At 41.7% G+C, this 23,744-nt stretch overlaps 1 protein-coding gene across 2 annotated transcripts in view; it reads right to left on the reverse strand.

The window, feature by feature from the left end:
• sh2d3ca (SH2 domain containing 3Ca) overlaps positions 1–23,744 on the reverse strand; it is a 46,184-nt gene that overhangs the window by 19,846 nt on the left and 2,594 nt on the right. For both annotated transcript variants that reach the window (XM_026296839.2, XM_026296840.2), the window contains exon 4: positions 21,425–21,464. In XM_026296839.2, coding sequence (XP_026152624.1) covers positions 21,425–21,464 — 40 coding nt within the window. The remainder of the gene's footprint in view (positions 1–21,424; positions 21,465–23,744) is intronic.

A 23,744-nucleotide genomic window follows, 5' to 3' on the forward strand; every position in this document is an offset into this window, starting at 1 on the left:
AAATGGAGCAGAGAGACAAAGGCAGTATGTTAATACAGGACTTGATCGTAGATTTCTGTTATCTGTCTATCTGGCATATGGAATATATTGTACTGAAGTAATGAAGGGATGGGCCGATGTCCACAAAACAAAGTTATTATGCAGAATCCAACACTGTCGCACATAAAATCAGACACACATATTCACACCTTACTCCCTTTCTGTCGACTCAGCAGTGCCACACCTATAGATGCTGTTGCCATGGTAACTCCATACTCTGCAGGCCCCAGCTGGTGTTTTCCTTAGGAAAAAATATATGGGTGTGTGGAGTGTGTGTGTGGGACAGAGAGAGGTTAATGTGCCCCATGTGTGCATTGCTCTGTCATGTGCAGTGGGGTGTAATGAAGAGGAAAACATGGCTGGTTGGGAGCAGTTATCATGGCATCCCATTGTGTGCATGACTGTGTGCATATGTGATCTGATTCCTATAGTTTCCCTATAATATTAGAGTAATTAGTTCTCTCTGTGGGCAAATTAGTTGGTCGGATTGTTCACCCTTGACCGAAGACCGCAGGGCTCCTGACAAATCCAGATTTGGGTTTTATTTCAAGACCGTATTAAAAATAGGCAAAACAATGACTCAAGATAAAATGCCACACAACCCTTTAGGTCCACTTTACTGCCAGGAACTTAAGCCAAAGTCTGAACTCAATCCAATTTAATTAAAGTCAGATTGTAAAACCACAACAATTGCTGGAAAGTCATGAAGCCGCACCAGAGTAAACAAATACCTCATCAGCCCACTCCATCACACTGCCTCTTGCTATTTTCTTACAATGACTCATGCTTTAAATTTACACACATTACCTGTTTCTGCCAACGTGGCTGAGGATTGTCGACACTTTTGTTGTCTGTAGCATCACTCCACACAGGAACTTGCACAGGGAACGTTAACTCAACACAAAATAAAGGATTTAGCAACAGCATGACATGAACATGACATAACAGCTAATTTAGAATTGTGAGATTATGTTGTATTGTGTAGCTGTCTTTTTTGTGCTGAATAACAGTCTGATAGGAGGGCACTGCAAACTGCTGTGAACTAATCGGCCGCATCAGATGTAAGTACGAATTTAGAGAAGAATACATTTCCAAAATAGAAACTAACTTGACTGAGCAAACCGTGGCTAAACATCTCACTTTGCTACTGTGAGGTCAAAGTGTACTCCAGGTTGTGTCAGTACACTGACAGTTTGGTTTTATATCTACATTTAGTACGAGCCCTGTTGTTGTTTGACAGCTTGCTCATCACCTGAACTGGAGGCTTTCTGATCAATAAGCCTTATACACTATAATACATTAGACATCCTATGTGCATCACACACTACCAGTGCACACTTATCTGTAATATATAATAATTGACTAACACTGAATGATATTCTGGCTCATGAACAAAGTGTTTCAGAACAGCTTCTCTTTCAAGATGGTTATTAACCCTGACTGGCACCGCTGAATTGACCCTGCCCATCATTCCAGGCTGGCCAAAGCTCAGAGTAATCATCAAAAGCTTTGCTGCATTTCCCTTTGCTCCATGCCTCTCAAACTTCTCTCTCACTGTGGTGCAATTTATAGATGGCCCAGACGTACATAGACACACAAGTCTGATTTATCATATATCTTTCCTTCACTTCCCTGCTTTATTTTTCAGTTTTCACTAGGTTTCACTTTCTCCTTCCTGCTGTGCTTTAGGCAAACACTGCAGCCTCTCTCTACACTTCGTCACTTTTTTCTTGACATGTTTGGTCTTTATTTGAATATTTATCTTTTTCTGAACTTGTCTTGTTCTTTGTTTTTCTCATACGCCTCCTCATCACATCTACCTGTTTCCCAGACAGAGCTGGGAAGGATAGAGATAAGAAAATAAGTAGAAGGAGGGTTGTCTCATTTCCTCTTTTTAAACCAGCATCACAGCTGATCAGTCTGTCTCAGATCTTACTCTTTCTGCCGTAATATATTACCCTGCCAACTCAATCCATTACCTTCTCTCTTTTTCCTCCTCCATCTCTTTATCTCTTCTCTTTTTAGGTTAATATTGTCTGTCTCTTTTTCTTCCTATTCTCTTCCAGTTTATCTCTCGCTCCATACCTCCTCCTCATGTAACCTGCCATCTCTCAAACACCTATCATATCACTCTCTTCTCTTTCCTGCACTTTCGCTCAACGATCCAGTCAGCCACTTTGCCGGTGTGTAGTTGTTTGTGTGTGTTGATCAGCAGCATCACCTTGTTCCATCAGCAAAACAGAGAGAAAGAGAAAGAGAGAGAGAGAGAGAGCGAGACAGAGAGAGAGACTGAAGCAATGCATTAGGAGGCAGAGGAAAGGAAATAAAAGTGCTCTATAAAAAATTAAGTTACATAATATAGCACTACAGAGAATTTAAAACATATTGCAGTGGGCATTCAATAAACGTGGTTAAAATTCTGCTGTTATTTTATTATTCGTGTTTAAAAAAAAAAAAGTATTGCACACTCTCTAAAATTGCAATGTACACATTTAACTGAGAAGAGTTCAAAGAAACACAGCTTTATGCAGGTGACAGGTAAAATGGTTTGTATGCAGCAAATGTGGCTTCCAACAGTATAATTAGCAATTTTAAAGAATATCTTTTTTGCCTTAAGTGGAAGCCTAATGTCCTGCTCTCATCAGTCCAAAATCTGGTCCATACAAAATCTTAACAGTCTCAGATTTCTTGGATTTTCTTCAAATGTAGCATCATTTCACTCAGTAAAGAATCTCCATATTGTCTTTAATTGAAAGAGGGGCTGTGTGTGATAGCCATGACAGGCTGAGACAGCTGGGAGATGCTCTGGGCATTATTTTTTTCACTCAGCTGGAAATAGATACCTAACCTTCTATTTTGGCAGCTCAGACAAGAGCTTGTGTTGGAGCAGAGGGTTGGAAGAATCATGATTGTTTCTAATTATGGCCTCAACATAAATATTTTTATTATGGCACATTTAATCAGTGTCCACTCACAACAATTAACACCTTTGCCCAGTTTGGTGACAATATTTCCTCAATAAGACAAAACGCAACCACTCACATTTGAACACACACTGACACACACAGACAATCTCCCCCAGGGCTGTGCCACTCAATGTCAGCCTCTCTTTCATAGACTGTGCCATTATTGGCTAATTTGCAGGCTTTTGGGGGTAAAAGGTCATCACACTGATGGATGGAAGGTCTAAGGACACATCAATAGTAACCCTCCGGTAACACACACGAATTCACAGAATGAAATATATAATACATGTATACAAACACATCTCAGTGCAGTCGTTTATGAAATTGAAGATACAGTATATTGCAACCAATCAGATGTATACAGCAATATACACACACATACTTGCCATTTACCCACAGGCCAGTGACATTACCATCCATAGTACCACCATTTATCATGATAGTGACAGATGTGACAGGAAAACCGCACACCCACAATGCATTTCTCCCACACAGTTCAACAGGAAAGGGACAAAAAGTGATGAAGCAGCAGCTGAAGTACAGGCAGCAGAGGAAAATGTGGGCTTGTGATTTATTTTAAGAGGAAAGCAATTAATATACCCATCAGCCTCTTCATATATTTGGCCAAGGGATGGACAGCACAGAGGGTAATTGTTTTGGCGCTAACAAAATAAAAGTCTAAGCTGTGGCATTTTATAGTTCTACCTTAAATTAGTAATGTGACATTATGGACATCTATTCATATTTTCCTTAAATATTACACAATCAATATTAATTTGATTACTGTTTACCTTTCATAAAGACTGTGGCCTAAGCTGTGGCCATGTTACCATAGATACAAGCATATGGTGACACAGCATCTAATTAATGAATAATTGAGTGACAGAAGAGAATTAATCAGTTTTGGTGGTTGAAACGCTGCCCAGAAATAGAATTTAATACAAAAATGGATTCTTAAATAAACACCACCACAACTTTTGTTTTTCATTATCCTATACAAATATGTATGTGAGTTATAACTTATGATTAAAATACTGAAAAACCATAACCCTTAAATGTTAAGGGACTTTACACAGAATTCAAATGGGGTCAAACTGGGAGAAAGGAGAACTCTCTCTGCATCTGCTTGCCTTCTTAAAGCCTTAAAGTCTTTGTACAAAGTTATTATGACTCCATTACTTTTATTAGACCAGTGCCTGTCAGTCATTTTCACGTTGATTTTCCAGATTTATATTTTAGAATGTTTTTATCCGTGTATTCTTTCACTCCATAGGAATAACTTAATATTTGATAAATATGTGTATCTTGCTTTCTTTCCAAGTGTTAGAAAATTTATGCCATGCCTGTAAGCACTCGCTCTAGATAGAAGGTCACAGTGCAGAAGTGTATCATGAACCCGTTTATCTGCAGCTTGGTCACGATGACATCCTTCTCCCTGCAGTGTCAGTACACACGCGCATAAATTTTGCCTAGTCACGATACAAACAATAAACCACTGACTGGCCTTGACACACAAACGCATCACATGCACAGGAAGAGATGCCAAAAAAAAGAGAGAGGACAGAGGAAGGGAAGGAAGAAAAGAAAGTGGTGGCCATACATGATGAGATGGAAATGAGGAACAGTTTGATCCCATAGTTAGACCACAGATGCATATAAATCAGTTTTATCCCCCTATTGTAAGCAAATACACACCCTTCCCCATCAACCCTGATCATGCACACTGGCAGAAAGAAGCACGCCCTAGAGCTGTGACGCCATTGGCCAATAATGATGTCATCTCTTCCTGGTGGTTGAGAAGCAAGCTGCACTATTGGCTGGCTAAAGCAGACAGCAGGAGAGTGCCACTGTATCAATTCCATTCATACAGAGGCAGCAATGTAGCGTGCATGTGCATATGTGCACGTGTGACCACTCCCCATGGGAGGCATAGAGAAAGCTATTTAGGCCACGTCCATCTTTCAGTACCTGCTGGGATGCTCCCTAATGGACACATGCACACATGCACGCACGTACGTACACACACACACTGAAACTGTCCTTAAATGCACATTATATGCAAGTAATTAAGCATGCACAGACACACAGTCGCATACACACAGCTGATGGGGTTTTGGGATGGGTAGGATGGGTGTTGTCTCCTTAGTGTTACCGGGCCGTTGTCATGGTGATGCAGATAGATTTCACTGCTAGCCGGGGCCCTCCCTTTGCCATACACCACACACACGCACCGGCACACACTCACGCCTCTTTCCATTGATGCTTGCACGAGCACACCTTTTCAGAGCAGCCTTGCCCTCGAAACACTTTCAAAATAGGAGAATTAAAGGGACTCGCTTTGTGTGTGTGTGTGTGTGTATGATGGTTTGTGTGTATGAATGCGAAGGTGTGAGTATAAACCTCCCATGAAAGACACTAGACACATTTCTCTAAGAGATGCTCATGGGAAATTAGCCTGTGATAGCCTGTTACAAAGTGCTGCATGTTCACTCTCCTTCTTCTCTTCCTCTCTTTCCTCCTTACATGTTTTACACTCCCCTCCTCCTCTTCCCACATACACCTCCCACTCCTCTCACACCCCTTTTTAGAGTATGATGTCACTCACGGGCTTGTAATTGCCAGCGGAGCTGTTGGGGTTTCTTCCAAGACTTCACGTGTGAACACAAGATGCAAAGCAGTCCTGAATTTCAGGAACATACTGCGGCTGCAATTTAAAAAAAAAAGTCTAATATATACACTATAGAGACAAACAAATCCTGATACTATACACTGAAAGCCATTTCACCAAACCTGATAATGCCATTTGAGATGTCCTGATGGGGGGGGGGGGGGGCATATGTATTATTCTTCCATATCTTGACACTTTTATTGCTTACTTATTACACAAGGAAACATAATAAATGTTATCTGCACTATCGACACAGTCTCTTTATCTGTGTCTCTCTGCTTAAACTAATCACATTTACTAAAACCCAATGCTTATGTGTATGCATGAATTACATGCGTTCCAGCGCACGATCTGTGCATCTGCAGTGCATGAATCTCATTAGCAGAAGTGTTAATCTGATTTGACTTTAACTACATTCAAAAAAGATATCAAATTTCAGTCAATTAGATCTGCTTCATCTCTAATCAGTATCTGTATCTAGCTCACATTAACACCCTTCTGCTTCATTAATAACTAATAAATGTTACCATCCCCTCTGAAAAATTGGTACTCTATGTACTCTGAGTCGTCTTCAGTTGTGCATAATTTTTTAAATTATTTGATGACATTTTTGATAAGCGGTTAATAATTTAAGTCATTAAAAAAGTTCAAATTGACGAAACAATTCACCAATTGGAAATCAACTTAGTTGCAGCCCTAATATGTAGAACCATGATTGCATATGTGAAGGAATGTACATGCATACATGAAGCTCTGTGTGTGTGTGTAGGAGAGAGAGCAAGTGTGTTCGTTGCCATTCTTAGCTGCTCTCTGCAAATCACCCAGAGACATTTTAACAGCTCTGGGTCTTTTCATAAAGGAAAATGACACATTAAAAACTCCACAGAGGTCCAGGGCCTTCTGTAATTCAAACACCCAGTGGGATTTATTAGGGATTACAAAGAAAAGCAACACAGGCATGGATAGCTGGAATCTAACTGAAACAGTCACACAATCATCCTAACAAACTGGATTCTGCTCTGCATATTCAGCCTAGACAAAATAATGGATTGTTTCAAAATAACAGTATAGAGCAGGACAGGGTGATACGGTGGAAAACAATCCTACAATGTTAGTAAGGATCCAATCATCTTGCAATATTGATATACTATTTTGTATAATTACACTGATGCTCAAAGGACTGGACTGTGCTAATGTGGTACAACGTGAGCCCAAATAGTTCATATGTGTACAACAAAAACTAAGTTAAACAGCTTCCCCTGAGTCACTCATGGAAAAACACACTCTACTGAAACACAATAAGATTATTTCAACACAATATGATCCAACTGAAGGTAGAGCAACGATTTTTACATAAAATTAATTGAATTAACACTAACCTCAGGGCCATATTGATGCATCAGAATGTGTTATTGTCCAGATTGAATTCACTGTGCATCATTTTAACTAGAGGGCCCTACTTTTAATATGAAACCAAGGGCTTTCAAGACATGAGAGCACAGCTACCGGTGCAGCTATCTGTGCCATTCAGGAGTACTGAACCTTTAAGGCAGCAGCCAAACCAATACCCTCGACGTTCTCCGAGGTCAGAAGAGGTCAAAGATGAAGAGAGCAAACAATTGCCAACCTCCTGCTCCAAATCCCTTCACTATGCCACACTCCCTCTCAGCTGTGTCTTACCCAGCATATGTGAGCATAGTGTGAGTATGTGTGGATCCACAGGCATGTGTGATTTCTTCAGCCAGAGACTGGTGGAGAGACTTCAGAGGATGGATTCTCTCTCTCTCTCTCTCTCTCTCTCACACACACACACACACACACAGAGAGGTTGCAGCTAACAGACCCTTGACTTTATTCATCTTAAAAGACAGAGTTTGTGAATGAATGAAGATTCAGAGTGAAGAGTGAGAGGTGGGAGAATATTATTGGTACCCTGAAACAAATGGTGAACAGAAAGGTTGTAATTGATAAACTGAACTCATTTCAATGTAAAAACCCCTTTACATTGACAGCTGTAAAGAGTTCTTTCAGATTTAAAGTAGCATTTACGCTTTTCAGCATCCATTTCTCCATTCATGCCGCGGTGAAATTAGCAGCCAACTTTAGCAGCTTAACCCAGAAGTAAATATTCACCAAATTGCCCTACAACCTGAACCTTAAATATTGAGCCAGAAGATAATTATAATAACCGGTTGAAGGGCATTTGCATCTCTAACCTGGAGGCAGGTATTCCTTAGAATAATCTCTCCTCCAGTAGCCTCTGTTTATAGAGTCTAGACTGTGATTAAATGCACAGCAGTATTCGCCATAGGTTTATGTTCTCATGTTATTCTATTTTAAAGCTTTCCTCTATCATGTCAAGAGAGAGAGCAAGTGATTACATGACGCACTGAGCTGGAAAGCTCTGTGATCCCGGCCTGCAGCTATAAGTCATGATATGAAGAGACCATTTCGTTTCTGCATTTTCAGTTGTCTGAACGATGCAAATGCTATGCACTTTGGTTTGGTGCCTCAGGACGCGTTTCTGCTAGACAGCCTGTACTCACTACATTTGTTTATATTATAGTATTTATAACTCCTTTACTAATGCCATCACCCAGTTCTTCTTAGGTCTAAAGAATCAGCTCATTTAAAGCTTTTAATGTTATAATTATTAACGTTAACATAACATTACTTGGTAAGATGCTCACTGAAACATACGTCAACACATGTTAAGCCACATTTTATCTTCTTAGGAATCAAAGAACTCTTTCTACCTATTAGAGTAACCTGCCTAATAGTGATCCACAGCTCAAGGACCACTTAAGTGTTTTCTTTGACATCCTAAGTCAAGATGAAGATTAAAGGAGAGCCTGAGTACAATGTATCAGAAGGACACGGTGCTTCAGAAGAATGAGAAAGTAGTGGACTCTAGTATGCTGTTAAAGCATACTCAATACTTATAGTTGCTTCACAGTAAAAATCTTCAGTGGAAGATGATATAAGCCTCATGTGTCTGTCTGCTGTGAGGCAGCAGCTAATCAATGTACGTTTTGGTTAGTTTCTGCAGGTTAGCTCTTACATGTTAGAAACAGCACTAGCGATCCGGTTACACCCTTCATGTGGTTTAGGCAGACCACTGACATTGTGCATGTATGAGCTGATTGATGACTGATGAGCGCACAACCATGAAAACCAAAGTCCTCAGACCTTATTTCATCTAACACCTCCAGCCTCCTCCTGAAATTTCTGATTTAAGGATATAGCTTTGGCACTGGCAACTTTGCTTTTTTCTCCCATCTCAACCAAACTCCTGCAGAAATCTCACAATAATTCCCTGGCAAGTCATTTCCAAAATGTAATCAAATATGGCACATGAGAAAACACACATCCAGTGATTTGATGAATACCTGGTGGGTACAATCGAGATATTAAACACCAAAGATAAGCTGAGACCAGAGAAATATGAATGAACAACAAATTCACAGAATGGGCCGAAGCGCTGCACACAGTCGAATGTGAAACACACACAATAAGACCGCGCGGACATACACACAGGTGTGCTCGTTCCTCATTACCGCCAAAAACATCACAGTGCTCTAATGAGGATATGGACTCTGAAACAAGGCAATTTAAGCACACACTCACACAAATTCACAGCTGCCCTTCACACTATGAGCCTGCAGGGTGTGACAGGCAGGCAAGCCAAAAGAGGATTTGTGGTGAAAAGCTTTGGGGAGGAGGGCAAGAGGGAGAGAGAGATAGGAGGCGCAGAGAAGAGGGGATTACATGGTGAATATTTCAATACTAAAACATACCAATTGGCTTGGACTCCCTCTGTGGCTTGGACAGACAGATACACACAAACACACACAGGAGCATTTGCAGAGGCATATCTTTTACAGCTAGCTTAGCACTGACTAGATAGAGTGTGGGGTGATGGGTAAAGCCAACACAAAACCAAAGGGACCCCTGGGGATCTGAATGACAAGCTGATTGCTGGTTAACCTGCTGTGACTGACTGAGTGGACCAAAACCAAGCAAGCTCTTCCTGTTTTTCTAAGATCATGTCATCCCTCTTGAAGCAGTGAAAAAAAATGAAAGAAGATCCAACAACCTAAAACATAGCAGGATTTGTGAAAGTTTTTTTGTTACTTTAAAACTAATAACATAAAAGTATAGATGACATCAAAGTATAGATATGAACTGAAGTGACATAATGCCTGTTATTAAACTGTGTCCTGCTCTGTGGTATAGTGAAGGTGTAGATGAGACATACAGAAAGGACAAGAATGCAATAAAGCTGGGCACTTTAACGTGTGTGATCTATTTATTGCAGAATTTGTTGGGTGCACAGTGGCAGGGGACGGTGAAGTAAAAATCTCCTTTTTTTCCTATTTCCCTGTAAAAATCTCCATGAACAAAAACTATTCTCTGTACTTAACCTTATGTTATCCCAATACGTGTAATCAAATCAAATCAAAGAGAATTAGAATGGACAAAAAGCAATGCTATGGGAGATTTGTTTTATAGTGCCTTTCCTAAATTTTTATCCAAAAAATACCAGGTGGTGCTATAACCTCTATGAGAACCTGTTTCCATACAGTAACTTAGTTAACAGTGCATGGGAATGGCTGGCAGAGAGGTGCCATGTTGTAAGGTTGGAGGTCAACAGCAATGTTCCAGATACAGTCTGGACAAGGAAATGCTAAAGGACAGAGGGACTGGCTGCTAGCTGGCATGACGGCTGCCTAATGCTGGTCGGGTCAGCGGGGAATTGGGCTGCAGAGTCACACGGGGGAGAGTGATGGGGAGACGGGGGGAGAGAGAAAGCAAAAGAGCAAGAGGCCGTAGAAGAGAGGTAAGGTGGCAGGCAGAAATAAAAGGTTAACTTAACAATCATAGTGTAGCGAAGGGGACATCTTTCTGCTTATTCTTCCATCCATACATGTTTATGGATTGTATGTGTATGTGTGTGTGTGTGTGTGTGTGTGTGTGTGTGTGTGTGTGTGACTGTGCTTCGACAAGAAAAAGACAGGCGTTTTTTTTTTTCCTCTCTTCACTCATCCACATACACAATCACACACAACACAAACACCTATACACGCTGTTGTTGGCTCAAAGGTAACCCAACAACTATGTTTCTTGAAAGTTTGAAACCCTCTAAATATTCAGGAGAAGGAAACACCGAATGGTCGAGCTTTATTTAAATAAAAATCCTATGACGTTCAATGATGTTACAGAGGCAGGGAATACCGAATGACAGGAAAAGATTAACAAACAATACAAGCAGGATAGAATTTAAAAAGCAAACAAAAAACAGTAAAACTAAATTTAAAAAAGAAAGATAAAAATGATGAAACATACTGTCAAAAGCAGTGCTATAATTAGAGACAAAGACGAGATGCAGCTTGTCAGATCCGTTTTATATAATGTTGCGAAGTATTTGTATAGTTTTGTCTTTTGTCTCTGTTCTACCACTGTGATGTTGATGCAGTGCCAAGATTACCTCTGGAGTTTCTGAAATAAACAAGATTGTATCTGTAGTGCAGTGACGTGTATGTAAACAATACTTGGGTTTGTGCCTTATCCTAAGCAGTCTGTCCCTGACTCTCCACCTCTTTGTCTTTCTGTGTAGTAAAAAAGATGGGGTGAGACAGGTGTCCGACTCCTGTCCTGACCCAGGAGACCCAGAAAATGGAAAGGACCATGGCAACGATTTCAGGTACACATTGCAGTCATTTTCCTGCTTTTCTATATGTCTGACTCCTTCACTTGCCTTGGTATGTGTGTGTTAGTGTGTGCTTGCAGTTCAGTTGTTCCTAAGAGCAGTAAAACTATCAGATACCAACGAGAGGCTCAGAAATAGTTCTCCTCATGCATCTGAACAAGCATACAGTACAAATTACTCACAAGTGGGGAGACTGTAATCACAGATGTCAAAGAAAGAAATCAGCCAGGCAGAGCAGTTCATGTACACTGCCTGGAAGTTTTGTAAATGGTTTGTAAAGCAAGAGAAAATCTAACCTTCTTTCACATCAGCTCATTAGACTGACATAGTTTAAACTGCACTTCATTTCTAAGAAATCACAGCCTGTGTGTTTGTGGCATCTGACAGGAGTTTTACCATTATGTGAGCAGGTACATTGTCCCAGTTACTGAGACACGCTGGAGGCACTGGCTATAATGCAGACACAATAGTTAAGCTGCGTGTCTGTATGTGCGTGTCTGTATGTGTGTGTGTGTGTGTGTATGTGTGTGTGTGTGTGTGTGTGTTCATCGTTAGCACACTGCAGTCTAGACCAGGGGATCAAGTGTAATCTCTCTCCAGTGATACAACTGATGAGCAGAGGTCACACACCACTATCGCTGTATCAACACCACCTCCGCATGTCATTTGTATCACAACAAAGTGTTTCCAATTCAAAAATCACTTTTAAAAACCATATGTGTTACAGTATTTTACTTTTTGTGGCTGCAATTATGGTTTTAAAACTCATCCGAAGTATCATGACCACAGTGTATATAGTGTCTATATAGGATACATCAGGATTATTATCTTACCCTATTACAGAAAGTCAAATCTATATAGAAACTATCAGGTAACTGTGATCAAAAGTTATCACAGTTCAAATGAGATGATAGTAGTGACTTTCATTTTAATCCAGTAAACATTGTGTTTTTAAGGGGGCTTAGCTATTGACAAGGTCAGATATAAAAATGAATTACTAGCTGCCCTGAGTGCTCACAGTTTCATGCACCAGCGACCGTCAGGAATCCCTGTTTTTTCAGAAAAAAGATTAAAAGAGTTAACTGGGGATGTTTAAGTCCATGAGCAGTGCAAATATTATAACTAACAATTACCCCCCTGGAGGCTAAGAAAAAGCATCAATATGAGACTGAAAGTGCAGAACAAGCAGTGATTAAAGTGTTATTATCTGGGCAGAACACAGTGGGTTACAGTATTGGCCTTGACAGGCTATGTTTAATTAGAACGGATTGGGGAATAAATATTGGTATACAGACAAAAATCACACTGTTTGTAAACAAACCCAAGTTGCACAGAACTGAGTAATTATTTTTTTTTACAATGTAAAAGCTCCCACTTAACTCCACTCATTCAGTGACTGCTAATTAATTTACCCCCTGCTCACATATTCCTACCACAACCACCACTACACAGGAACCCCCATAACAGATTTCATTAAAACAACTTTCATTACACTGCGCTTTCAAACACTTGACTCTAAGCAAAAGCAGATGCCTCCAAAACCTAGAAAGAACTGAGCCAAGAAAGCCTCTCCCCATGCCTTTTCTCCAGGACACCCGTTTGATTTTAGAACATCAAAACAACCAAAGTAATCCAGCATGAAGACACAGACCGTCTCAGCTCGTTGTCACACTGATGAAATATCCTGCTGCCAGAGACGAGATGGGATACGCCAACACCTAAGATAGGGATTACTGCCCTGAAACGCAGCTAAACCACGCAGACAACTCTGTGGCTTCCCTGTTTAAAGTAAAGCCATAATTACAACAACACAGTCAGCTGCAAACAACGTGGCATGGCCAAGAGAAGAAAACAGGACCGATACTTGTACATCTGCTACTACAGCCACTTCAGTCCAACACAGTCTTATAACCACAGGCAATAATGTGTTCCTCATAGTCTATTTTCTATTATCTCATTCGTTCACCAATGGTTTTTCTTCTCATATCGCCTTCGTCATGTAAAATCTCCCACACAGCTACTGAAAGATACTATATACACGAGTATACACAGAAAAACATGCCATAGGTGTATATTTGGCCCAGCAATAAGGTCAGATATTGGGTTTCCAACACAAACCCAGAATTAGACTGAAGTAAAACTGATACTGTAGGACACTGTACACCTCAGTCCACTGTAGCCTTCACACACTTTCTCTCCCTCATACACAAATCACAAACACATACACACCTTCTCAAACACACATAAAAAACTCTCTAAAAATCTCTCTTCTCCCTGACCATTTCCTTCTATCTCTCTCCACGCTGTGATTTCACACACTCCATCTGACACCCAAGTACTGTACAGCATCTATGATATCATCAGTCTGCCAGCTAGCAGGCAGGCTGACATTACCGGCTGCCGGGACAGGACAGGAGCCAGCAGTGAGCACACCTCCCGCGAACACAAGCTCAAACCTACAAACAAACACACACACACACACACACACACACACACACACACACACACACACACACACACACACACTCACACACAACACACACACACACACACACACACACACGTGCATCCACAAATGCATGGAACAGAAAAAAAACTTGGACAGTTTATGAAATGGGAACATGCATATGCCTGGTAGTGGCATATCATGTGCTGAGTGCACTTTGTTACATACCAGGCTCTCTGTTTCTCTATCACAACACATGCAAACAAACAAAAACAAGAACGCACACAGAGATGCTCACTCACCTGCACCTGCATGAAGGAGCCCCGGTAGAAGCAGCACGCTGCGGCCGAGAGGGCACTCCAGAGACTACACCTCTCCGTCATGGTGGGTACACACCTTCCCCTGCTACCTTTCCTTAGACCTTTCCCTTCGCTTCTTTCTCTTTTCCCTCTACTTCACCTCTCTCTCTTGCTCTTCTCCCTGTCTCCTGACCTGTCCCGTCTCTCTGCTCCACCCAGGATTGTTCAATCCAAACCCCAGCCCTTGGACTAAGCCTGTCCCACCCCTGCCAGCCTCTTTGCTTGCCTGCCTCCCTCCCTCTCTGCCTGGCTACCAGCCTCTCAACATAGTGCCACCACTACAAAAACCAGGCTACAAGCTAAACAGCTAACACTACAGCCACAGCTTGAGAGCAGCTGCTTGTAACCACATCAGCTATTACTAGTGAGCTGCTAACAGCTGGTACTGATAGCAGTCAGTGATTTTACAGCTCCTGACATCTCCGCTGCTTCTGCCCTGCACCGGCTTCTGTCGCTTCTGCTCTCGCTTGTCTCCCTCTCACTGCACTTGCTGCACTTCACGCGGCTGCTAGGGATTACCTCATTGCTTGCTGATGAAAGGAGTGTGGGTGGGGGGAGGGTGGACCAGAGGGAGAGAAGGTGGGAGGGATGGATGGATGGAGGGAGGGATGGGGGAGTGAATGCAAGCAGGCACAAGCGGAGAGGAGTGTTGTCGAATTGCAGGCAGAAACCCCACCCACCACCCACCCAACAACCCCCGCTTCAGTGCTGAGACAATACTGACACAGGGTGGAGGGGAAGAGGGGATGGTGGAGGGATTACAGGACAGAGAGAAAGTCAGGAAAAGATGGGAGAAAGGAAAGAAAAAAGTATAATGCAAAGAAATCATTAAATGAGATGATGAATGAGAAGATGTGGGTAAAGGAAGAGAAAGGAGGAAGAGAAGTGCAGGCTCCCAGAGGAATGTAACCTTTCTTGTGCCCTGAAAGGAACCCAACACGGGTGGCCCCTGGTACACACAACTACACACAGATACACACACACACTTTCACACCTTTTATTCCACCTACATGTCAACATATCCACATCACTATATATTACTAGTGATAGCAAGAGCCACAGAGAGCTTGGTGCCTGTGTTAAAATGCTGTTAACTGTGTGTGAGTTAGTGTGTGTGTGCGTGTCACAGAGAAAGGGAGAGAGGGAGAGAGAGAGAGAGAGAGAGAATATAATGATGTGTCTCTAAAAAGCAATGCAGACTGCAGCTAGACAGCTCATTAGAAGCTGAAACACACGGGCAGGTGTTTCTAGGATAACACGGTGTGATTTTCACCGGCCCATTTCACACATATAGACACACACACACACGCACACACACGCGCACACACACACACTGGCAGGGGGGGGGTGGGGCCTCGATTCCAGAGGTCTGAGTGAGTGACATCACTGAGGACGCCTCACCATGGAAACACTGTGAGAGCCTTGACAGCATCCAAAATTCTGACACTGCATTTAGTTGGGTCTGCACCACTGCGGGGAAGCATAATGCAAGACAGAGCCATAGCCAGAGAAAGAGAGCCAGCACACCAGGTCACAATAAAATAACACGCATTGCTTCTTTTTTGTTTTCTCTTCTTTTCTTGGTTCATCTTTAAGGTCTTGTCTGTACCGCACAAACACACAACAACATCAGATGATGATCAGTAATCACTTCGCTAATCTGCCTCTTGAATGCACACTAGTGGGTCAGAAAAGGCCGATAGATAAGGAGCTACAAGACAGAGGACGGATTCATTAACCACAGCGTCTCCCCTTAAAGTAATCTCAAACCATCCAGTCCTGGATTAGACAGATTACACAGTGGGGGGACCCAAATAATCTCATAAGAGCAGCCCTGTGCTTTCCTTCCCTCAATCCTCTGTAATACCATGCCAAAACAATCCCAACATACAGAATGTTACATCTGGCTGCTGTGCCACACACACACACACACACACACACACACCCACACGCACACACACACACACACACACACACACAATTTAAAATGCATGCTGTGGCAAAAACACACACTGGTATGATGTGTGCAGGGTTTAAAACACAGGTGGTGTACTCCGGCTGTGAACCTGGCATAAAAATTGGCAATGTTAGCAGTGTAATTTCCATTCAGACAGGTTATAATGAAAATGTATTGCAGTGTTAGGTGCAATAGCTAGAAGCCACTCCATAAAATGACAATTTTAAAAGCCATGCTACACTTATTATATTACACATACATTTAGATAAGCATCCTGCCAACAGGATATTTTCTCAAAGGTTTGATGTAGCTTATATTCACAAAGTTCTTTCTTGTGCCTTTGCCATGACTGAGCCCACAGCCTGCTGTACAGATTCTCTAATGGCCATACTTTGAAAAGATAAACATCTTATATCTGAATCAGCACACGATATTAAAGATCACACACAATATTCACAGCAGTTATTGTTACATGTTTCATTATGAAGATAAATGTGACATTTCATCGTAATATAGTGTTCTATAGACCAGATCATCCAGCCTCACTGTTCCACATCATTTAAGATCCTTTAATATAATAGACTGAACTCTCCACAGGCACAGGTTGAAAGAAAAATGGTTGTAAATTTGCCCAATTTTGTGCCTTTGGGAAGACGAAAGAAAGTCTCACTCTTACTTTAGTGTCTTGTACACTTCATTACCCTGAACTGTCTTTCTTCTTTTTCTTTCCTTGACTCATCCTTCCACCGTTGCTTCCCTTTAAATCTTTTTATCTGTCTCTTTTATTCTCTGTATTTAGTACAAGTGCCTTTGTCAGAAAATGTGTGTACTTGTACTCGTCCCTCAATTTTCTTTCCTACCAGCATTTTCCCCCCATTATGTTTACAGTTATTCATATATTTAGCCTATCCCTTCTCTTTTGAGCACTCCTATATCCCTGAACTCCATCTTACTATGCTCTATCAAAGCCAACCTTTCTCGCACCCGCATTTCACCATGCTCCTCCGCACATCTCTCCCTTTTCCTTATCCCGGCCTCTCATCACTAGGCGAACCCGCTGCTTCCAGCCATCTCTTCTCTCCTCTGTCCTTTCCTTCTCCTCTACCCCCTCCCTCCAGTCCTCTATCTGTGCATCTCCTCCCCTGCTTCAAGGCGGTCTTCAGATAAATATTAATTAGTGAGTCCCATCCCGTAGGCTGATAGGGAGCACAATAGAGAATCCCTGCATGTGCCTGCAAGCTTCTCACTAATGAAAGTAGTGTGCGTGTAAGTGCGTGTGCATATGTGTATGGGTGTGTATGTGTGGTAAGAGAGAGAAACACCCCAAGATAGTAGAAAGAGAATATGGACAGTGAGGGAGAGCATGTAAGAGTGAAAAATGTGTGTATGAGAATGTGTGTGAGAGATGAAAGGAGACACAGTGAGGGCAGATCAAGATTAAATGTCCATATACATCATTATACGTGTCTGTATGTGCACACGTGCGTGTCTAAATACAAAAGCCGGGCTCTGCTGGGGGTTAGGAGCATTCAACAAATGACCTGTGTATGTGTCTGATTGTCATCAGTGTGTTTTCACAGGGCTGACCCTAATCCGTATTGAACCCCGAGATACGCGTTTCAAAAATCCGTTTGAAACATCGGATATGGAGAGAGAGAGACCTGTGTCCGCACATATGTGTAGAAAAACAAATAATAAATTCAGGTGTGAAATAGCACCATTAAAACTCAACTGTCCTGTTTTTTCCAGAATTAAAATAAACAATACTAAATGTGTTGCTGTAGCAACTAGACACATCTTGAGCGTCAAAGCGGTGTGTAATACTGTCTTAGAGAGATCAATGTGCCATTACTCTTTGTCTTGTGCATTGCTTGGTGGCATGGACATGCTGACCTTGAAGAAGGGGAACAAAATAACAGAAACACCTGACAATATAAAGGCCCTACAATAAATATCAGAGCTTATTCATGAGACTCTGAGGTCGTAGATTCATATTCTCTTTACAGTATCACATTTCAGAGACGCCAGTAGTTCAGACAAGAGCCACTGAACTATAAATCATAATTACAAAGGCTGCAAGACTATGAGCCATTTTAATTTGGAAACCAATTTGCAAAGTGTCCTTGCTGACAGTCTGTATCTGCAGTGATGGTCAGTTTGTCCACCACCACCCCACACTAAAACATCTCTACGCAGGTTGAAGGTTTCGCTTTTCAAGCAAAGCCACATCTACTTAGTCAATTCCCACAAAATCTGGTGTGGACATTCATGATCCCCAGAGGATGAAGCCTGCTGACTTAGCTGATCCCCTGACTAGTGTCCACATTTAGCATAAACTGCTGCCTAAATTCCTGGTGTGTCAGTTGCAAATACTGCAAATTTATATGTACCAAACTCTGAATATTGTGCCCTTTACCAAACTGACTGAGTGCATGGTTATGTATTACATTACATTATAAGTTGTTCCTGCTGTTTTGTTATATCCTGAACATCAAATATGAGTTCTACAGATCATTGCGTACCATAAAAAGTGGGATAAATACAGTGGATATCTGGGATATTTTCCATTTTCTGACCTAAATAAAATGATTCATGAAATGATGTTCACATGAGATGTTAACACACTTTCAGTAAACACAGAGTAGAGTGTATCTTTTGTATGTGTGTCTGTCTGCTTGGTGAGGCAAAATAACTGAACTCTTTCCAGGGGCGTGTTACAGGGGGCCAGCCATGCCAGTTTACACCCCCTCTCATTTACAGAGGCGCCACATTTATTCAATCTACTGTAATAGTTTCACATACACATATGCGCACACGTGTGCACGCACGCACACACACACACACACACACACACGTAGCTGCACCCACAGGGCACTGCCTTAATTTAATCAGGCAGCACACAGACATACAGTTTTTGGAAATTCAAACCATTTGCATAATCAAACATGAGGTACGGCACAGATACACAGCTGAGTCCCTTCAAACACACACACACACACACACACACGCAAACACACACACTTAAAAATCTTTTTAGAGCACCAGTGTGCGTCTCCTGCCAGACATATTAATAAACCTCATATGAACCGACCCATTCCACCTCCTGCCCCTCCCATCAATCTAGCATCAAACCACTAAAGAGGACAGGAGACAAAGCAGGGCTGGGCTGCAGGCAAAAACAAACCTATGCAATCGTAGCACAACTAGCAACACACACACACACACACACACACACACACACACACACATTATACACCCCAGACAAAAATAATATTTTATATTCTAAATGATTTTGATTTCTTATCTAATGATATAGTATGGTCAGAAATTTGAAATCCAAAATTTGTTTTTAAGAGGCTTTTTACATCTTTCACTAAAAGTCAATAAAATAAAAACAGTAAAAACTGCTTGAACAGTGTCTCCATGAAACTTAAAAAATCAAAAGATCATCTGAATGTTTTGAGGCTTTTCTTACTCATCGCTTATTTTCTTTGAGCATAATCAGATCAGATCAGTTTCCCTGTCTCTCTCCCTCTGTCCCACTTTGTCTCATTGTCATTTAGTATTTTCTTATATCTTGTGTGTGTGCGTAACTATGCGTACATGTGTGTGAGCACGCACATGTGACAAACATCATTGCCCATTATAACAGGGAACACTCAGGCCAGCTCCTGATTTAAACATCAGCTGTCATAAATGTTTCAGTGAAATGGAAGGAGCTTTCAGGGAGTGGGTGCAGTGCTGGGATGGACTGTTGTGTGAAAGCAATAAAGGAGAGAGGAAATATTGGGTGACAAAACCTGCATGAAGATTTGAAATAAAAATAAAAAAATAGGTGAATTCAGGTTAAAAATTTTAAAAAGTGGATTTTGTGTCTCAGCCTTTCAAAGTCTGAATGATGTGCTCGGGAGTGTGATCGTCCAGTGTCACATGCAAGAAATATGCTGACAATTCATGCTAAGAGCACTCAGTCACACATATTTCGAGGATTACTGAAATCTGAAAAACCAAAAAATATCACACAGAAGTGCACATCACCACAAGCCATGCTAGGGGTCCAGAATTTATGGACATCCTTATTGTCCTCAAACATCCACTAGAAATTCCCTAAAAAGTCTCACCTGGTGAAATTCATCACATAAGAAAAGTTGTGCCACCATGTCATAAACAGAAATTAATCATTAACCCAAACGTTTTGATTGCATTAACAGATTGAAATTTGGATTTAGCTCCAGTCGATTTGTTGTGGCCAGGGAAAGTTGGATGTATTTGTTTTACAAATGGAGTGTGGGTCAGGGTCATAAGAGAAGGCTTTTACCACTTGCCTATTGTGTATAATCAATAATAAAAAAAAAGCACACACACATCCCAACAGCTCAACAGTTCCCTGCAGTCTTCCTTTGTCCTCTCTTATTTCTTGCTCCCTTTCTTTTTGACCGTTCTTCCTCCCACCTCTGATTTTTGCTGAGTATAAAGTCCAATATTTGGTTTCATGTGTGCTTGTAGTAAAAAGGCATGGATGACTCCAAGGTCATAAAAACAGCTTCACACACACTGCGCTTTACCAGACTTCACAAGCCTTGTATATGGCTCCATCTACTGGCTGCAACACAGATTACGTACTAACTGCACAGTGCTGACATTAACACTGCTTCATTCCAAATTCAATTAGCTAAATGGCAGAATGAATTAGGCTAAATGCAGAGTGAGCCTGCTGCAATGGGCATAACTGTTCAAGACTAAGACCTAATAATCAGCTGCAATTACATGTGAGTGCTCACATTAAAAAATCTAATTCAATAATACAGCAGGGAGGAGGAAATTCAAACTGAATGGCTCATTTAGGCTGAAAAATACAACTCATACAGTATCTACCAGTTTGTCAAGCATTAAATGTGAAATGATGAAATGAGTTTAAAGTCTATTATATTATGGGAAAGAAAAAGCTAAAAAGTTTCTGTTTTGTGTGATTCTAACAACACTGTCCTCACCTTCACTAACGTCACTACTGGATAGTGCACTACAGTGTTTTAGTCAAGCATAAAATACAATAACAAATATATGATGTGAGCGTCACCATATAACATTACACACTGCTGGATGGATAAAAAGACTGACTGTCAGTACATTAGACAGAGCTTGTTCCACTGAGCAAGAAAGAAGATATTACAGAATCATACCATGTATTTGAAGGCAGCCAGTAAACACTAAAAGAAGATGACAAAGACCCACATACGCACACACACACACACATACACACCTGGACAGGGAAGACTTACCTGAACATACTCAGCCTTGCTCTCTACTGACTCCATGAGGCTGCAGAGACAAAAAGCCAAGAAAAAAAAAAAGATTAAAAGGGGAAATATTAAACCAAGAGAAAATCCAATTACATATAGGCTAACATGTGGGTTGACACAAATACGTGCACACGCATAAGCTTTTGTGTTTGATCTGGTCTTGTAACAGGTGCAGTGCATATTACCACACACAAAAACATGCTTATATTCCCATGACCCACTTCTACAGTGGCCTCTTTGGCGAGTAAAATGTTGCAGTCCTGCTTCATTGAAAATGGTTAGATAACAAATCCCACCGAACATCTAAGGTTGCTGAACAGTGAGCGGGCCTCTCAAATCTCTCGGGCATCATAACTCACACATTTACATTCATGATGCAGCTGGATCATGTGTCAAAAACCCCTCTGTGCTGCAGCCTTTGGGAGCCATACTGTGGGTACTGCTGTGCAGCTTTGTGATACAGAGCAAGTGTGAGTAAAAGAGGCAATTACACTCCCAGACATGTTTTAAGATCAATCAGCGCAGTTCCCAAATGCATGATGGGTCTCACAGGGCCTGGAGCAAAGCCGTGTTACACATGACCACAGAGAGGACAGATCAAAGGGCCCCATCATGGCAGTGGGCTCGGGAATGTTAATGGCTCCCATGGCAGGGGAGCTCTACATTCTCATCATAAGCTGCTGCTGGGCTGGGGTTTGGTTAAAAAAAAAAAAAAGACTTTACAAATGTAAAATATTTGCCTACATCATTACATCTACTAATATTACACCAGATCTAGACATGAAGAAGGCAGCTAAGCACCACAGCAGAACTGCAGTCAGTGTCAAACATACTGTGGCAGCAGTGGTTCAAACAGTTTTCTTGGGAAATCAGATTAGGACAGTAAGAACTATTATTTTTATTATAGATCTATCCATGGATTATTTTATTGATTAATCAACACATCCTGGAGCAACCTCTTAAAGCCCAGAGTGTCATTTTCAACCTGTCAAACATATCAATTTACTATTCACTAAGCCACCATGACCAGTGAGGGGCTGGAGCTTGATCAATTTTGCCATTTTTGCTTGAAACCAACTTCAAAAATGAATCAGTTGTCATGCCAATCACCTTTCTGTCCGTCAGCTAATTGAAAAGTGGTCAAATCATTTTAGCTTAGTATTAATTGATATAGCATGATGTTAACATGGGAGGCAGCCCTTCTTCCTCTCCCTTTTTTAAATTAGTGCCAAATAAAGGAGCTGTCATGCTTTTCTCCATGAGGGAGAATGAGCTCAATAGACTGTGGAGGAGTTTGTGGGGGGAAACGCAGGTAAAGAAGTGAGGAGCTGCTCTTTGGATAGGGTAAGAATGAGAGAGGGACCTGTGATTTCGGGCTGAACAGACAGAGAGCTCTTTGATGAGTCCATACTGAAGTTGCTGCAGCACGTTACAGACTTATATTTCCCACGGTCCTGGGCTGAACTAATGGGCTGATGCCGCACGCTCACACATGCGAGCGAATGCGTGCCAGCACAACTACAGCCTGCAATTTGCGCACATGCAAACGCTGTGAAAATACCACTGAAACACGACACGCGCATTCTGCTGTCATGCGTGTCGGCGTGTCGTGGGAAAGCAGCGAGAAAACGCACCACTGAAGGGTCCCTGCACCCTGCACCCTGCACCCCCCCTCAAACTCTCCAAGAAACTTCAGATTTTGTCGATGGATCAACTCCAAAATTATGAAACCCCCACAATACGCGCACACGCACAAAGCTTATTTCTCTCGGTCTCCCCCGAGTGTCTGAACAAATCAATGCAAAATGAGAAAAACATTAAACCAGCAACAGAGTCGCAGCCTTCCAGCAGCATCTGATCAATAGAAGGAATCAATGTTACCTGCTGCCTTCAAAAGTGAAGTAATGACTCCTGTTATCTCCTCACATCACGCCTTTCGCGACTCAGAGTGGGAACAGACCGTGGGGTGTGAACTGTGCAACTTCGCCGGTTCAGTAGGTTAAACCTGCTGATCTGCGCCCTCTGACGCCTGCACCGAGCACGGCACAAAACCAGTATCTGCTCAAAACTGAAACAATTACTAGTGGCAGGAGAAGCACTTAGGTCCTTTAATTAAGTAAATGTTCCCGCAAAGCAGTGCGAAAGCCTTTAATTTCGAAGTAAAAGCATATTCCCAGCAACATCTATTCAAAGTGACACAAGTACTTGGGAGCTCTGAGAGGAAAATACGATTCTGTATCTCTCTAGAAGATGAATATGTGGAGCGAACCACCAGAGAGGTAGTCACAGAGCAGCTGGA

The sequence above is a fragment of the Mastacembelus armatus genome, chromosome 12 (assembly GCF_900324485.2).
Source record: "Mastacembelus armatus chromosome 12, fMasArm1.2, whole genome shotgun sequence".
In the NCBI taxonomy this organism is placed as follows: Eukaryota; Metazoa; Chordata; class Actinopteri; order Synbranchiformes; family Mastacembelidae; genus Mastacembelus; species Mastacembelus armatus.